Source organism: Aquarana catesbeiana, linkage group LG05 (genome assembly GCF_042186555.1).
Source record: "Aquarana catesbeiana isolate 2022-GZ linkage group LG05, ASM4218655v1, whole genome shotgun sequence".
Taxonomy (NCBI): Eukaryota; Metazoa; Chordata; class Amphibia; order Anura; family Ranidae; genus Aquarana; species Aquarana catesbeiana.
This window is the reverse complement of record NC_133328.1, coordinates 39,428,007-39,444,883: the sequence shown is the minus strand read 5'-3', so window position 1 is coordinate 39,444,883 and position 16,877 is coordinate 39,428,007. Positions and strand designations below refer to the sequence as shown.

General features: G+C 43.6%; 1 protein-coding gene across 1 annotated transcript in view; it reads right to left on the bottom strand.

Moving 5' to 3' along the window:
• ANKIB1 (ankyrin repeat and IBR domain containing 1) overlaps positions 1-16,877 on the bottom strand; it is a 240,471-nt gene that overhangs the window by 81,563 nt on the left and 142,031 nt on the right. Inside the window, exons 6-8 of the mRNA XM_073629618.1 lie at positions 14,355-14,563; positions 6,753-6,841; positions 1,847-1,991 (exon numbers count right to left, since the gene is read on the bottom strand). Of these exons, the coding sequence (XP_073485719.1) occupies positions 1,847-1,991; positions 6,753-6,841; positions 14,355-14,563 (443 nt within the window). The remainder of the gene's footprint in view (positions 1-1,846; positions 1,992-6,752; positions 6,842-14,354; positions 14,564-16,877) is intronic.

Genomic DNA, 16,877 nt, shown 5'->3' with positions numbered 1-16,877 from the left:
GAGCTGGGGGTCCCCAAGGCAATCCCTTATTTTTCAAGGATTTCCTCTCACTTCCTGTTTGGCTATGGAACGAGAAGTGCAGGTAAATCTCTGCAATGGGACACGTATGGCAAAAAAAAAAAAATCTAACAGGGGTTATAACCCTCCCTTACTTTATCCAAAATGAAAAAAAAATGTTTTTTCCTATAGTTCTACTTTAATCCAGAGAATGCATTAAGGTAAAAGAAAACTAAAGCCTTTATAACCACTTTAACTAACTAAAATGCCATTGGATATCTTTTACATTTATGATTGTTATGAATGTCAAATGTAACAACTATAGTACTTTATGAAGCACCCCTGGTGTATCAGTGTTTTTCCGTATCAGGGTATGTAGAACAGCACATGTATGTACAGCACAGACCATGCAATAGAGCAGAATCAGTATGTAATGTACATTACCGTGTATGTAGCTAAGCACTGCGGACTACATAACATCTAGCAGAGTGTATACAGCAAAGAACCTGAGGAATTTAAATGTACAACACAGAGTATACAGCTGAGTACTGCCGAGTATAAAACATACAGACTAGTGCTGAATAAATAACATACATAGTATGATATATAGTATAGTATATAGGTATATTACAATGAATGTATCCCTTTAGAATGAAATGTTTAGTGTGCTGCACAATGTTATCAGTGTGTCATTATATGGTGAGGTGTAGCACAGTGTACACAGCAAAGCAGTAAAAACAATGGCTTAGTGCTTAGCACTTCTGCCTTTTGCACTGGGGTCATCAGTTTGAATCCCGGTCAGGGCACTATTTGCATTGAGTTTGCATGTACTCCATATGCTTTGTCTAGTTTCCTTCATGTACTCCAGTTCCCTCCCATACTCCAAAGATGTGCTGGTAGGTTAATTGGCTGGTATTCAAATTAGTGTGTGTGTGTATATATATATATATATATATATATATATATATATATATATATATATATATATATATAGTTACAGAGGAGGTCTAGCGCTAAAATTCTTGTTGTTGCTAAAATGTTCGCGGGGATACCTCACATGTGGGGTGTGCGAACACCGTTTACATGTGTGCGCGACCTATGTATGCGTTTGTTTCTGCATGCGAGCATGGAGGAATGGGGGCGCTTTAAAAACATTTTTTTTTATTTCATTTTTTTTTCATCGTCCCTTTCATTTTTTTAATCACTTTTATTCCTATCACAAGAAATGTAAACATCCCCTGTGATAGAAATAAGGCATGACATGTCCTCTTCATGGAGACATCTGGGGTCTATAAGAACCCAGATCTCTGCTCTACCCTGGAAAGCATCAGATCAAAAAAAAAAAAAAACATTGATATCACGCTTTAAAAAATGGCAGGGTTTACAACTGCCCTAACCAGAAAGGACATAATGATGTTGCTTCTGGTCTACCAGACCGGAAGGTCCGGGAGACCAGACCTCAGCCAGCTCTTGGAAAACCCGGCAGCGCTGCCGGATTGGATACCGGGTTACCCGATCGCACGGGAGAGCCCATAAAGGCCAAGGGCACTGGGACGTCCCCTCCAGCCGCCTGTAAAAGCAAATCAACAGCTAAACAGCTGCTAGGATTGCTTTTAGATGAATAAGCATCGCCAGCTGAAAAACAAATGCCAGGGTTATGGCATACAGCTGCAGCCATAACCCCGGTATAACACATGTACGTGATTTGGCAGCAAGTGGGTATACAACATACAGCACAGCATATAAAGGGGACCAGTCTGGCAATGAATGATGAATATAGAATTTTGCAAGCTGTACAAGCAGCAGATGGGCTTATCAGGTTTGGATGGGCGCACCCTTTTATGCCCACCTTAATATCAAACAAAAGGTATCTCTTATCCATCTCCTTGGACACCACACTCTCTATGACCTCCACGGGAACCAGCTGGAAACAGTCATAGGCTGGGCAGAAGATGTTATGAGCTTCTCCTTCCTGAATTTTAAGGTTTAAAAACCTAAAAAAAAAAAAAAAAAAAAAAAAAAAGAGAGAAGGAAACATTTTAAACATCTGGAGTTGTACTTTGAAGGATCACAGTTGAATAATTAATACACACAACTATCATCTACAAAAAACAATTCTAACAGCTGATGGTAGCATCTTAAGGCCTCATGCACACAAGACGCTGTTAAACGCACAGAGGCAGTGGAACACTTTTTTCAACTGCCCCTAAACTCATTCAATGTTATCCTATGTGTCCATGTACACAGTCTTGTTTTTTGGCGTTTTTAGGCAGTTGCGTTTAACCTAGTTTTTCCAGAAGCAAAAAAATGGGTTCAGACGCAAAAGTTTTCAACGTTTCAGACACCAAACGCAGCTAAACGCGGGTACCGCGTTTGCGTTTATAAGTGTTTTTAAAGGAACCCTATTTTTTGGACCAGAAAACACAGAAATATGATGGTAAACTGCAGCAGAGAATGACATTTTGTGATCCGACTTTGGGGCCCCTTATCTCGGGGCCACTTGGTGCTAGGAACCCCCAAATTGGGTCTGCAAACAAAGTGGAACTAGCACTACAACAAATCCAAAGTTGTGTTTCCTATGTCAAAATGTCAAGCACTTTTATGCAGCAGAGAATGACATTTTGCAACCCAACTTTGGAGCCCCGTATCTCGGGGCCACTTGGTGCTAGGAACCCCAAATTTGGTGTGCAAAGACAGTGGACCTAGCACTACAACATGGGGTTCCTAGCACCAAGTGGCCCTGAGATATGAGGCCCCAAAATCGGGTCACAAAATGTCATTCTCTGCTGTAGAAAAGTGCTTGGGGAGGGTCTTTGTTATCTTAACTAAACCCTTCTAGACGCAAACGCGGTAAAACGCGGCTAAACCTGGCATGCAAACGCAGCAAAACAGGCAATTCTAAAAGCCAGTTTCAGCTTTTAAAAACATGTGTTCAGCAGAGTTTGCACTGGCGTCTCGTGTGCATGAAGCCTAATGCCCTGTACACACGGTCGGACATTGATCGGACATTCCGACAACAAAATCCTAGGATTTTTTCCGACGGATGGTGGCTCAAACTTGTCTTGCATACACACGGTCACACAAAGTTGTCGGAAAATCCGATCGTTCTGAATGCGGTGACGTAAAACACGTACGTCGGGACTATAAATGGGGCAGTAGCCAATAGCTTTCCTCTCTTAATTTATTCTGAGCATGCGGGGCACTTTGTGCGTCGGATTTGTGTACACACGATCGGAATTTCCGACAACGGATTTTGTTGTCGGAAAATTCCTATGGAAAATGTGTGATGACACACGGTCGGAATTTCCGACAACAAGGTCCTATCACACATTTTCCATCGGAAAATCCGACCGTGTGTACAGGGCATTAGGCTTCATGTAACCTACAGCTTCTAAACTTGAGTTTAGGAGCTTTTGACATTTTTTTTTGTCAAAGCTCCTAAATTCAACTCCATAAGGCCTCATGCACACTGCAGCTGCAGCTGATAAACGCAGGTGTTTAACAGCCCTTAACCACTTCAATAAAGGGCACTTTTACCCCCTTCCTGCAATTTGAATGACAATTGTGCAGTCATACAGCACTGTACCCATATGAAATTTTTATCTTTTTTTCTCCTACAAATAGAGCTTTCTTTTGGCGGTATTTGATCACCACTGGCTTTTTTATTTTTGCGCTACAAAAAAAAAGACCAAACATTTTGAAAAAAAACTTTTTTTTTTTTGTTTCTGTTATCAAATCTTGTAAATAAGTTTTCTCCTTAACTGAAGGGCACTGATGAAACAGGACAGATGAGGTGGCACTGATATGCAGCACTGATAGATGGTACTGATAGGCATTACTGATGAGGAGGCACTAATATGCAGCACTGATAGATGGTACTGATAGGCATTATTGATGAGTAGGCACTGCCAGTCATCCCTAATGGGTACTGATTGGCATCACATGTGGGTACAGGTGGGCACTGATTGGCATTATTGGCAAGCACTGGTGTTCCTGGGATCCGGTCAGCTCTGCCGGTAAGGCTCACAAAAAAAAAAAAAAAAAAAATCAAGTTAAAGAAGCGTCTATATTAATAATTCTCCAAGACCTAAACCCATCTCTTATTGTTATTAAAAATCTTATTATTTTTTCCTCTGGCAGGTGCATTTTGTTTTTCAGTTTTATCTCCCTTACAGATGGAGCGAGCCTTGGTATACTGTCCTCCTACAATTACATTTCCTTTCTGCATGACGGAGACGAATTTCCCTGGGGTTCGGCATTGCAGCAATCCTTTCTTTTTGGCCCTGACAGACATACGCAAGTCTTTCAAGTGTGGGAAGGAAAATGTCATTTTCAATAAAGTTGCAATAAAAGGAAGCTGGAGGCAGCCAGACTTTGCTCAAGACTGAGGATCCTGTGTAAGAAAGACGTGTCTGGATAATATTACAAATAATTGTTTTATCATCTCCCACCTGCCGGGGGCACCGACAACTGGATAGACCGAGGATAGTTCCTGCAGTGCCAAGGCAGGGAAACTTAAGGGGGACGTGTGGGAATAGGAGTAGAGGAAGCTGTGGATGCAGATTTGGCACTGAACAGGCTGTGGTAATAAAGGGAAGGCACTGAGTGGTGACCGCATACACCGTTCTGTGATACAAGATTTTTGGTGATACAAGGCAGGCAGGCCAGCAAGCATCCAGAAGTGCCGTGGTAGTTATACACGACATGCTCAAGTGGTGCCTGCATAACCTTTAAATGATACAAGGCAGGCAGGCATAGAGTAGTGCTTGCATATAACATTTGGTTATGCAAGGCACACATTGAGTGGTGACTGCATTTACCTTTTATACCTTTGAAGGATATAAGGCGGACATTGAGTGATACCCACATAATTGTGGTACAAGACATGCATCAGGTGATTCCTGCTTATATCTTTGGCTGATACAAACCAGGCAAGCATCAAGTGGTGCCTCCATATACCTTATATGATAGAAGGTAGGCATCGAATGGTGCCTCCATATACCTTATATGATAGAAGGTAGGCATCGAATGGTGCCTCCATATACCTTATATGATAGAAGGTAGGCATCGAATGGTGACTCCATATACCTTATATGATAGAAGGTAGGCATCGAATGGTGCCTCCATATACCTTATATGATACAAGACAGGCATTGAGTTGTGCCTCCATACACCTTACATCAGAGCTCAGCAACCTTTTTCCACTTAAGAGCTGGATTTAATGTATGTGAATGCATGGAGGGCTGCATTCACCTGCTAATAAATCAAGATAATAATAATCCTAACATAATAGTAATAATAACAATACAGGTTTACCTCACTTTAAGGTGCTTCACTAATACAAAGCCAGTTCACCCTAAGGGAGCATGTGGCTGGGGATTCAGATTTTACTGCCCCCTCCCCCATCATGGCACCCAAGGGTGGCTGACGCCAGCCAGCATGGTCTGCAGATGGGGTTTCAGTCCTCAGGGGAGATAGGGGTCCTTGTCACCAAGTGAGGATGGGTTCCCTGTCCCCAAGTGAGGAGGGGTTCCCTGTCCCCAAGTGAGGAAGGGTTCCCTGTCCCCAAGTGAGGAAGGGTTCCCTGTCCCCAAGTGAGGAAGGGTTCCCTGTCTCCAAGTGAGGAAGGGTTCCCTGTCCCCAAGTGAGGAAGGGTTCCCTGTCTCCAAGTGAGGAAGGGTTCCCTGTCCCAAAGTGAGGAAGGGTTCCCTGTTCCCAGGAGTGATGGGGTCCCTAATAGGGTTCCTCCCCCATTGCAGTGTCCTCAGTCCCCGTTCACATCACTCCCATAGTGTCCTATAACCCCCTCCCCCCATAGCAAGTTTTCTTTGGCACCCCAAAGCAGTGTTTTCTGTCCCTGCAACCCCCCACCCACTGTAGTGTCCTCTGCCCCCCACAGTGTCCTCTGTCCCCCACAGTGTCCTCTGCCCCCCAAAGCGTCCTCTGCCCCCCAAAGCGTCCTCTGCCCCCCAAAGCGTCCTCTGCCCCCCAAAGCGTCCTCTGCCCTCTGCCCCCAAAGCGTCCTCTGTCCCCAAAGCGTCCTCTGCCCCCGTAGCGTCCTCTGCCCCCGTAGCGTCCTCTGCCCCCGTAGCGTCCTCTGCCCCCGTAGCGTCCTCTGCCCCCAAAGTGTCCTCTGTCCTCTGCCCCCATAGCGTCCTCTGCCCCCATAGCGTCCTCTGTCCTCTGCCCCCCACCCCACGGACACAAAAGCACACACTATGTAGGTACAACTCTCCTACCTTACACAAGTGTAGCGCACAGCAGCGAGCAGCTGGTATCACAGGGCTGAATGGGGGCGGGAACCACTAAAGTTAACTATTTACATCAAGAGGCTGGAAATTGGTTGCTGGGATCGCCCGGCAACCAATCACCTGCTGTTCAATGTAAAAAGTTAACTTTAGCAGTTCCCGCCCCATCCAGCCCTGTGATACCAGCTGCTCGCCACTGTCCAAAGAAGAGGACATTGGCGGACATGTCCATGGGCCGGGTGCCCGCAAATTAATCCTGGGCACTGACAATTAGTGGTGGCGGGCTGGGTGCAGCCTGCTGGCCGCGGGCTGCCGGCCCCTTCCTTACATGATGAGTTTTTGTGTTACTTTTTTATTAAACCCATAAAATGTCTGTTTAAGCAAAAAAAAAAAAAAGTTATGACCAGCACAATCACTTTCTACAAATTCTACAAGACCACCAAGCACTCAGCAAACATGTACAGTGCTTTTCTCAACAAGCAATGTTACTAAAGTGTTAATACTTACGACTCCCAGCATGTTCTGCAAAAGTCATGTCCACAGGCCATTTCCACAGGGTCTTCAAATACAGAAATACTGCACATGCAGATACCACACTGTTAAGAAAAGACAAGACTAATGGATGTGTTTTTATTGCCATATTGAACACATACATACTATTTGTCTGCATGTATCAAAGCAGTTTATTTTGCATGCTTTGGGGACCTGCACACTGTTGCTGCAGAGACCTCCGACAATCAACAAGCCAGCAGAACAGGGGTTAATTAAATCTCGAGCTTAGTGATTAGGTTAGTGTAAAGCTTGAGGGATTCAGTGTTTTGGGGGTAGTTTTTGGGAGGAGGTTTATAGTGAACCTCTATTATGAACCTTGAGGATGAATTGCTCCATAGTATTTGCATACAGAGGTCAGTTGGGTTCATTTTAAAGCTGGTTAAGAATATGTAAATACCTTGATGGTCACTGGATCACCCTAGGAGATTTTGTTAAAATGTAAAACTTTATTTTTTAATAGACTGGAGAATGGTTAGAATATCTCTGTCAGGTTATTACTAACATAGAGATTTCCCGTCACTCCGTGTCTCAATGACAACGTTTCACTAAGACAGTAGTGAAGGAAGACTCTTAAGCCCAATTTCGGGGACGATTTCAGAGACATCTGTGCGGGTGTCTGCACAGACGTCAATGGAAATCGCATCACCAAAATCGCCAAAAGTAGTAGAGAAACTACTTTTGGAAATTGGTGTGGCACTGCAAACGTGGCGTCACACCGATTAGGACAGTGCCATTGCTGGCAATTGCTGTGGATTTGGCATGCGATTTGTCAAATTGCACCAAATGTGAACCAGGGCTCAATGTGGGTAGAGACAACAATAAAAGTTTTACGGAGGTTCTAGCCTACCACTAGTTTCTAGTCTGGTAAAAGACAATGCTCTAATTGCTGTCTGTGGTTCACCTTGCAAATTTTACCTAACTTCCTGTCCTATTGACAGCAACGGAGTAGGAAAAGGGGGGAAATATCTCTACTGTGGGGGGTCATAGAAAGCAGTTAAGTCACAGGGGTTCTAACTCTTTCCTGCTGTCTGTGTCCCCTATTTTGTGGGCTTTTGTCCTCATTCTACTGCAGAGGTGTCAGGTGTAACAGGAAATAAGGGGAAATCTCCTTTTCAGGGAGAAAGAAAGGAATAAAAACTTGACAGATATGTTAACCCTTCTCTGCTCTTTGCAAAGTTAAAAAAAAATTGCAACATGCTAGACAATACATCGATTGTGATTACTCTGCCCTCGGAATGGGTTAATTCATTAAGCGCCATAAGTAAACATGTTTTTCACATATGAAGGTGTGGAACAAATGGGGTGTGTATGGATGTGTGAATCTGCGGAACGAATAGGATGTGTATATGATGCATTGTTTTGTGTTAGCACACCTAACAGGTGCATAGTGTGCAATGTGTCAGTTGGCATGTATATAAGAAATGCATATTTAACTACTTGCAGACCAGGCTTTTTCTGGCACTTTTTGTTTACAAGTTTAAATCTGTATTTTTTGGCTAGAAAAGTACTTGTAACCCCCAAACAATATACTTTTTTTTTTTTTTAGCAGAGACCCTAGGGAATAAAATGGCGATCGTTGCAATTTGTTTGTCACACAGTATTTGCGCAGCGGTTTTTGCAAACAAATTTTTTGGGGAAAAAATGCACTTGAATGAATTGAAAACTAAAAAACTAAAACTAAACAAAAAAACCCACAATATTTACTCCAATTTTTTGTAAAATGTGAAAGATGAGTAAATAGATACCTAACATGTCACGCTTTAAAACTGCGCATGCTCGTGGAATGGCGACAACCTACGGTACTTAAAAATCTCCTTGGGCGACACCTTAAACGCCTGTACAGGTTACCTGTTTAGAGTTACAGAGGAGGTCTAGCACTAGAATTATTGCTCGCTCACGTTTGTGGCGATACATCACATGCGTAGTGCAAATACTGTTCGCATATGCATGCGCGACTTGTGTATGCGTTCGATTCTGCGTGCAAGCATGAAGGGATGGAGGCGCTATAATTTTTTTCTCATTTATTTTACATCCCTTGTAATAGAAATAAGGATGACAGGTCCTCTTTATTGAGAGTTCTGGGGTCGAAAAGACCCCAAATATCTTCTTTACCTTTAAAAGGAAAAGATAAAAAAAAAAAGTGTTTTTGATCTTTTGCTTTAAGAAAAATATAAATAAATTGACTCCCAGCCTGGACTGGAAGCGACTTCATGACATCACTATGGTCCTCCAAGGCCATAGAGTCGGCCAAACAGTATCTACTCTTTGATCGCCCATGGGAGCAGCCGGCTTCACCATCAGATCATTTTTGGGTGAACCGGCGGCAATAGTGAGCCCGAGAAGGGGAGGGGGGTGTCCCCTCACGCCACTCCGTAAAGCATTCCAGCGGCTCATGAGCTGCTCAGAATGCTTTCATGAGAAAGCCAGACACCGGATGCAAAAAAAAGGTACTGGGGGGTTATAGCTGATAGCTTCAGCCATCATTCTGTTAAACCACTCATATGTATTAAGGTCGGCAAGTGGTTAAACACCTTTAGCCCGGGTTCAAAGTCATGAGGTGGGGGACACAGCATGTAATTCGCACAGGAATCGCAGCACAATCGCACTGCGTTTTGCAAACGGATTGCAGGTAGTCGTTAACTTAACATACACTTCGCAATCGGTTTGCATGGACGGGTTGGGATCTAGTGTGAACTGAGGCTTAAATAAAAAATTTTAATACAAACTGAAAAAAACCCTCAAATTTTTACCATCTACAACAAAAAAGAACCTGCATGTCATCCCTGTCTTTGCTCAATTAGTAGTACCACAGCACAGGATACGCCAATCACGCCGATTCTGCCGAGACCTCAGGAGGTTCTCTGCTTGTGTGAAAACAAATCCACGTGACCCCCAGCTTATCGATCTTCCAGCTCTGTACCCCCAAAAAGCAGCTGTCTAGACAGCTCCAAGGTCACCACTGCTCAGGCAGCTGCTTTGTTTCCTCTGCAGTGGCTCATGCTGATTTCAGTAAGCCAAGTCCTTTAAAAATGTTATGAAATCTACAGTCAAAAATCCATGGAGGAGCTACAGAGGTCACCTCAATAATAGCGGAGCAGTAACAGTGTGTGGGTAGACTTTCATCACGTCTCTACGCAAAGTCACACTGGCTGATCAGCGGCAGAATCCCCAAACTGGGAATAGCTCCCTCGATAGTAATTCAGATTCTGCAACATTTAAAGTGGTATGAACACTGCTTGCTGACTTGTACATACAGTGTGTATATATGTGGATAATAAATAAATCAATTATATATATATATATATATATATATATATATATATATATATATATATATATACACACATACACACACACAGTATCTCACAAAAGTTAATACACCCCTCACATTTTTGTAAAAATTTTATTCTATCTTTTCATGTGACAACACTGAAGAAATTACACTTTGCTGCAATGTAAAGTAGTGAGTGTACAGCTTGTATAACAGTGTAAATTTGCTGTCCCCACAAAATAACTCAACACACAGTCATTAATGTCTAAACCACTGACAACAAAAGTGAGTACACCCCTAAGAGAAAATGTCCAAATTGGGCCCAAAGTGTCAATATTCTGTGTGGCCACCATTATTTTCCAGCACTGCCTTAACCCTCTTGGGCATGGAGTTCACCAGAGCTTCACAGGTTGCCACTGGAGTCCTCTTCAACTCCTCCATGACGACATCACGGAGCTGGTGGATGTTAGAGACCTTGCACTCCTCCACCTTCCGTTTGAGGATGTCCCACAGATGCTCAATAGGGTTTAGGTCTGGAGACATGCTTGGCCAGTCCATCACCTTTACCCTCAGCTTCTTTAGCAAGGCAGTGGTCATCTTGGAGGTGTGTTTGGGGTCGTTATCATTTTGGAATACTGCCCTGCGGCCCAGTCTCTGAAGGGAGGGGATCATGCTCTGCTTCAGTATGTCACAGTACATGTTGGCATTCATGGTTCCCTCAATGAACTGTAGCTCCCCAGTGCCAGCAGCACTCATGCAGCCCCAGATCATGACACTCCCACCACCATGCTTGTCTGTAGGCAGGACACACTTGTCTTTGTACTCCTCACCTGGTTGCCACCACACACGCTTGACACTATCTGAAACAAATAAGTTTATCTTGGTCTCATCAGACCACAGGACATGGTTCCAGTAATCCATGTCCTTAGTCTTCTTGTCTTCAGCAAACTGTTTTCGGGCTTTCTTGTGTATCATCTTTAGAAGGGGCTTCCTTCAGGGATGACAGCCACGCAGACCAATTTGATACAGCGTGCGGTGTATGGTCTGAGCACTGACAGGCTGAACCCCCCAACCCCTTCAACCTCTGTAGCAATGCTGGCAGCATTCATACGTCTATTTCCCAAAGACAATCTCTGGATATGATGCTGAGCACGTGCACTCAACTTCTTTGGTCGACCATTTTCAGATACTCAGAGAGTTCTTTGCCATGAGGTGCCATGTTGAACTTCCAGTGACCAGTATGAGAGCGTGAGAGCGATAACACTAAATTTAACACACCTGCTACCCATTCACACCTGAGACCTTGTAACACTAACGAGTCACATGACATCGGGGAGGGAAAATGGCTAATTGGGCCCAATTTAGACATTTTCACTCAGGGGTGTACTCACTTTTGTTGCCAGCTGTTTAGACATTATTGGCTGTGTGTTGAGTTATTTTGAGTGGACAGCAAATTTACACTGTTATACAAGCTGTACAATCACTACTTTACATTGTAGCAAAGTGTAATTTCTTCAGTGTTGTCACATTAAAAGATGGAATAAAACTAACCTGTAGCTAGAAGGAACATCTCCTAAACATGCAACGAGATATTCACCATTTCTGCAGCCAGTGATGTCACTGGCACATGTGAATTGTGCTCTGAAGGGACCGCATACTGAGAGACTATTGTCCCTTTAGAGTGCTGTACCACGATTGTGGCTCCCGTGCACATGCGTGGGAGCGATGTCATCGCGGCTTGGCCATTCAAACAGCTGGAGCTGGCCCACCCGGAAGGAAGGCTGGGTGAAGATGGAAGTCCTGTCAGTGGTGATGGAGGGTTTTATTTTAAGGCAAGTCTTTCATAATCTGCTACCACAATACACCCTTAACGTGCAGTGGGATAAATCCCCCACCCCCCAGATTTTAACACAGACAAGGAAACACCAAGCTAGATTTACACCTATGCATTATTTATTGCACGGGGTGACCTCCGCTAACTTGCAATGTCGTTGCCCCAGCATGCAAGGGGGCATGGTCACCCGGTTATGTCACAGAATGGCCTCGCCTTTTAGTTAAGAACTGGCAAAGGGTAGAGCTGGCAAACGGCAGAAGCATGGTCATTGACAATAGATTAACTTTGGGGGACACTATTTTTTTTTAAATAAAGGAATTGTCAAAAACTGCATACTGTCAATTTTTACACTACACCTTTATTTTTTGGTGAGTGAGAAGGGGTACCATGTACCCCATACTCATTCACATTGGGGTCGGGATCTGGGGGCCTTCCCGCTCGCAGACCCCCATAACCACCGGCTAGGGGGAAGAGGTCCTTGTCCCCATCAACATGGTATGCATTGGAAGGGGGGACCCCACATAGTTTTTTTTCCTGCTTTTTTTATTTTTATTTTTTTTTATTGTGGGCAATTCTTTTTTTGTTTTGTTTTTTTACATTCAGTTGTCAGCGGGCAACCCACCTGATGACTCATCGGTTGATAAGGACGCGGCGGCAGCCGGCTCCTTAACACCTGGCTATTCACAATTTGTTAAAGAGAGAAAGAGAAAAAAACAAAAAGACAAACGCATGAAAACTGCATGCAAAAAACGCATCAAAATTGCGTGTTCTAAAATGCAAAACGCACCGGAAAACAGCATCAACCGCATATATGTGAACCTAGCCTAAAGATGATGTGTTGAGTCTCAGGGCTCGTGCACATGTGCTTTGTTACTTAAAGAGCAATCTGCGGTCGAATCGCTATTCAGAGAGCATTTGACAGGCAACGAGGAGGTGTTATTTTGCCTCCTCACTGCCTGCTTTAACCCCTTAAACCCCCACACCAGTATGCCACAATCACACGTGCAATGCAGAGCGTTGTGAATGACGGAGTATAATTACTGCTGCAGCCCGAAATGGAGCATTGCAGCATGTGTACACCCTGGACACTGTGTGGCTTAACTGCATGGTTTTACCATCCCCCCACCTCACATGGGAAGGAACCCTTAGAAATTCCGCAGCTAATGAGTTGTCACCAATGACACAATTGCCCAAATGTAAACAGAACCTTTTTCAATGGGCGTTCGTTCACTTCTCTGTATACAAGACTATGGGAATGTAGGAGCAGCAATGAAGCAAGTTAACTGCATGCCAAAAGCACCTGCAATGAATTTAGAACGTGCTCAGAAGCATCTCAAACTGATGTCTGAATTTGTTCATAAAAGTCTATTGACAATAGTCCTGAAGATGGCCATACATTATACAATTTACTATTTTTTTACAGGTTACCTTTAAAAGTGGTTACAGAGGAGGTCTTGGGCTAGAATTGTTGCTCTCGCTCTAACGTTCACAGCGATACCTCATGTGTGTGGTTTGAATGTGTACATATGTGGGCGCAAAGTACATATTAGTTTGCTTCTGTGTGCAAGGCGCTTTAAAAACATGTTTTTAATTTTTTTTTATTGTATCTTTTATTTGAATTTTTTCATTTTTACACTCTCCCTTTAAATTTTTTTTTTTAGCACTTTTATTCTTATTACAAGGAATGTAAACATCCTGTGTATTAGGAATAGGGCATGACAGGATAGACCCCACATCTCTCCTCCAGGCTGGAAAGACCGAGATTTAAAAAAAAAAAAAAAACGATCTCGGCAATGTTTACTTCCGCTGGGCTGGACTTGACATCATGTCGCGCCCGGGCCTCCGAAGGTCATAGAGACTGTTGGGGACCATCTGCTCACTGGAAATCTCTATGGCAAACCTCCGGCGGCGGCGTATTCCTTCTCCAGCTTGTCGATCGTATGGGCGAGCCGGTAGAAGCACTGGGAGGCCGGTTGGGGGGGGGGGGGGTACGGGGTTGGGGACGAAGTCTCCTCCCGCCGCCTGTAAAAACGATCAAGCGGCTGAACAGGCATTATGATTGTTCTTATGGTGCAAGACATCGCCGGCAGAAAAGAATGACATCTGGATGTAGCTGCAGATATCACCACTCAAGCCCCAGCACGTCATATGATGTTTCTTGGGCGGCAAGTGGTTAAAGTGTTTAGATCTGACCTCATGTTGTATGGTTTTGGTAAATCTAAAGGAAAATTGTATAATGTATGGCCAGCCTTAGACCCTGCCAAGTCCTTCTGAATGACTCTGAAATCTCCAACGTGCTCAGGAAATGTTGGAACACAGAGAGGCAGATTCAGGTGGTACATGCAACCTCCCCGTAGAGACATTAAGCCACTCTGTTCGGACAGATCACTAATAAAATGTCTGATAACACAAAAAGCAAGGGGCTTCATAATAATCAGTGCAATAAACATACCAGAGTCATGTCAATGTCTCCGGGAGACAGGCTAATTTCATCTGGTGAAGTGACGGAGGAGCGCGTGGTGCGTGGGGTGCGAGGAGAAGGCAGCGTGTCCCAGGCATTGTACCCGCTGGGTGGCGGTGTTGGCATCTGAACACCAGATCGTTGGCAACAGCTCTCTGGACTAGTCATCCAGTCTTCAAGTAACTTCTCCCGATCCCAATCTGCAACAGAACATAAAAAAAAGAATGATAAATTTGCATACTAAAATCTATGGGTCATTGCTGGGCGTAAAGAACAAGGATGACCCAGCCATTATTGAAGTATAACTAAAGGCAAATCTTTATTTTTTTTAGTTTTGGATAGAGTGGAAAGGGATTAGAACACCTCAGTTTGTATTGCCGTCTGTGCCCCTTTTAGGGAGATTCACCCTCTCTATTTGTCCTTTTAATCATTATCAATAAAAGTGAAAGTATAAAAAAATCCCTACATTTTGGGTTGTCCCCAGAATAGTAACAGAGGGGAAATCTTCCACAATGGACTTTAGTTCTGGTGACCTGGGGGTCCCCAAGGAATTCCCTTAATTTGCAGGGATTTCATCTCACTTCCTGTTTGGCGATGGGACAGGAAGTGAAGGGAAATCTCCACAATGGGACAGAGATGGTGAAAAAAAAAAATGTTGGCTGTATCCCTCCTCTTGTTCTATCCAAAATGTAAAAATCTTTATTTAGTCTATAGACACATTCAAGTTTACCAATGGAAGGAGTTAGCGCTGATTAGAGTTAACTAATGCTGGCCATACACTATACGAAAAATCGCTCAAACCCATTTTCAAAAAGAAGAACATTTGGCCATGAGAACATATGATAGTGCCATCATGTAATGACCGATAAATCGTTCAATGGACATAAACAAATCTGTTTTTTGTTCGTTTTTTCACATATACCTAGTGTAAACAGTTTGGACAGGAAACAAATTAAGCTTTCAATTTATCGTTCGTTCGGCAGAAAATTTCCAAACATCCCAACCAATTACCGATTTGTGCCCATTAACTGGCCGAAAAATGAACAAACTAACCGAATTTCGGCCGATGTTTCGTACAGTGTATGGTCAGCATTAGTTAATGTGAGTACACATTGATCGCTCTTGTTGTCATATTCCTAACATAACTTTTTAATTTTCAATTGCTTGCCGTTTCATATTTTCATTACTGTATCTCCTATAGCAGTTGCAAAGGGGAAGAAAAAAACATTGAAAACTACAATATTCTAATAGTGGTTATAATAAATGGTGGTCTGTGGACAAGAGCAAGCATCGAGAAGCAGCAAAAAGGAAGGAAAAAGGGGGGGGGGGGAAGAAAAGGGAGGGGAAGAGAGGGAAAGGAAAAGAAAAGGTAGAAAAGGAAGGGGGGGGGGGGAGGGGATGGAGGGTGGGGTGGGCCTCCTTTCCCTTCCCCCTTTGTCTTTCCCCCTGTTGCTCTCCCCCCACCCCACCCTTCTCTATTATCTTCTCTCTTCATCCTCCTTCCTTTTCTACCTTTTCCTTTATCTCTCTTCCCCTCCCTTTTCTTTTCTTTCCCTTTCACCCCCCCCTCCCTTTTCTTTTTCCTTCTTCTCGATGCTTGCTCTTGTCCACAGACCACTATTTATACCCCCTATTAGAATATTGTATTTTTCGATTTTAGCTATTGCACTATCAAGTGCCTCCCGTGTCCACCATGGGGGGGATTTACCCGCACTGGGTGTCTCTTTTGTGCTGTCTGATACCCCATTGGGCCTTCATTGGTAAGCCATGCATGACTATATAAATCTCCAATACTATTATGTTTATTGTATTAAACCTGTTCTTCTAATGTTCAAACACATTTTTGATCAGGTAACTATGAGATTGTATTTATCTTTGTAGATGTTTATGGTTGACTCCTCCTGAAGAAGCGACCAAAGCCGCGAAACATGTAGAGGATTACGTCAGGACATACATCTCAATTCCTCACACTACTTGGGAGGTTTACCTGTTATTTGTGAACCATTCATATCAATTCTGCAATAACCGTTTATGCACTTTTGTACAAAACGTTTTTAATTATGTTTTTCCTTCTTAATACATTGACATTTTCATATTTACTTTGGCCTAATCCTTGGGTACCGAGATAGTCCTCAACTTTCACAGTGCGTAGCAAGTTTGGAGCAGCTCCTGGCACACCCCCTTTCCAATATCCACCTAGGTGAGTATATATATATATTTTTTAAATCCCGCACCTCTCTTTTAAGTGAAATATCCCCACGCTTCCTGGTATGGGGAAGCATGTGACTGTCCTGTTGGTCCAAGGACGCTGCTGTCACCTGAGTGGCAAATTGCCAAACCAGAGAACTGTAGCCAAGAGGAAAGGGTCCTCTGCTCTGTGTAAAGCTCCAACCAGACTGACTTGGTTTACATCGGGTTTTGCTTCCCTTTGCTCTGGGGGGTGAACAGAGCAGCAGGGGAAATATAGTTGGAAAGTAAGTATGGGGGACAGGGGACACCTTTTGCAGGGAGGTG